Here is a 1,826-nt window from a genome sequence, read left to right on the forward strand (position 1 = left end):
AGTAACATTTCTGCTTTCTACAGCGGCCTCAAAGGCTTCTTTCTGTCTCCTCATTGTCTCCTCTCTCTATCTAAATACATTTATTATTATATTTATTATTATATTTATTTATTTATTTATTTATTTATAAACATAAATACCTATCTATCAGCTGAACTCCAGTAACATTTCTGCTTTCTACAGCGGCCTCAAAGGCTTCTTTCTGTCTCCTCATTGTCTCTATCTCTCTTTATAAATACAAATATAAATAAACAAACAAATAAATAAATAAATAAATATAAATACAAATATATTATATTACCTATCTATAAGCTGCACTCCAGTAACATTTCTGCTTTCTACAGCGGCCTCAAAGGCTTCTTTCTGTCTCCTCATTGTCTCCTCTCTCTATATAAATACATCTATCTCTCTATTTATTTATTTATATTTATATATTTATATTTATATTTATATTGATTTATTTATAAATATAAATACCTATCTATAAGCTGCACTCCAGTAACATTTCTGCTTTCTACAGCGGCCTCAAAGGCTTCTTTCTGTCTCCTCATTGTCTCTATCTCTCTTTATAAATACAAATATAAATAAACAAACAAATAAATAAATAAATAAATATAAATACAAATATATTATATTACCTATCTATAAGCTGCACTCCAGTAACATTTCTGCTTTCTACAGCGGCCTCAAAGGCTTCTTTCTGTCTCCTCATTGTCTCCTCTAGGTCGCAGAGACAGTTGTTTAGCCGCTCGCTAGCCGCCACACACTGCTCCACCTCACCTGCATGCATGCATGCATGCATGCATGCATTCAGGTGTATACGCAGCTGCAAATGCATGCATGCATGCATGCATTCAGGTGTATACGCAGCTGCAGATGCATGCATGCATGCATGCAAAGATTCAGGTGTATAGGCAGCTGCAGCTGCATGCATGCATGCATGCATTCAGGTGTATACGCAGCTCTACCTCTCCTGCATGCATGCATACATTCAGGTGTATAGGCAGCTTCAGCTCTCTGTAGAAACACACTCAGGTGTATAGGCACCGTCAGGTGTATACGCAGCTTGGGGTGTATATATATAACATATATATATATATATATGTATATATATATATATTTATATATTTATTTATTTATTTATTTACTTATTTATTTATTTATATATATTTATGTATAAATATATTTTGAGGTGTATAGGCAGCTGCGCCCCTTCACTTTTCGTTTACTGATAAGGAGGTGCCTATACACCCCAACCGAGGAGACAGCAGCAACAGAGAGAAGCAGAAACACAAACACAAATTAAATATATACACACAACAACAGCTGCACGAGCAGCAACACCAGCAGCAGAAGCAGCAACAACAGCAACTGCTGCAGCAGCAGCAGCAACAGCACCACCACCACCATCAGCAGCACCATCACCATCACCATCTGCAGCAGCAGCAGCAACAGCAGCAACAGCAGCAGCAGCAGCAGCAGCAGCATTAGCAGCAGCAGCACCACCACCAGCACCAGCACCATCAGCAGCAGCAGCAGGCAGCAGCACCAACAGCAGCACCAGCACCACCACCACAACCACCACCACCACCATCAGCAGCAGCAGCAGCAGCAGCAGCAGCACCAACAGCAGCACCAGCAGCACCACCACCACCATCAGCAGCAGCAGTACCAGCAGCACCAGCAACAGCAGCACCACCACAACCACCACAACCACCACCTTCAGCAGCACCAGCAGCAGCAGCAGCACCACCATCAGCAGCACCAGCAGCAGCAGCAGCAGCAGCAGCAGCAGCAGCAGCAGCAGCAGCAGCAGCAGCAGCAGC

At 41.8% G+C, this 1,826-nt stretch overlaps 1 protein-coding gene across 1 annotated transcript in view; it reads left to right on the plus strand.

The window, feature by feature from the left end:
• Window positions 1-981: 981 nt before the first annotated feature.
• Window positions 982-1,826, plus strand: part of EMH_0069810 (uncharacterized protein) — a gene marked incomplete at both ends in the record, with an annotated part of 919 nt that continues 74 nt past the window's right edge. The window contains 2 exons of the mRNA XM_013498906.1: window positions 982-995; window positions 1,339-1,824. Of these exons, the coding sequence (XP_013354360.1) occupies window positions 982-995; window positions 1,339-1,824 (500 nt within the window). The remainder of the gene's footprint in view (window positions 996-1,338; window positions 1,825-1,826) is intronic.

The sequence above is a fragment of the Eimeria mitis genome, genomic scaffold, assembly GCF_000499745.2.
Source record: "Eimeria mitis Houghton genomic scaffold, Emh_scaff3812, whole genome shotgun sequence".
Classification (NCBI taxonomy): Eukaryota; Apicomplexa; class Conoidasida; order Eucoccidiorida; family Eimeriidae; genus Eimeria; species Eimeria mitis.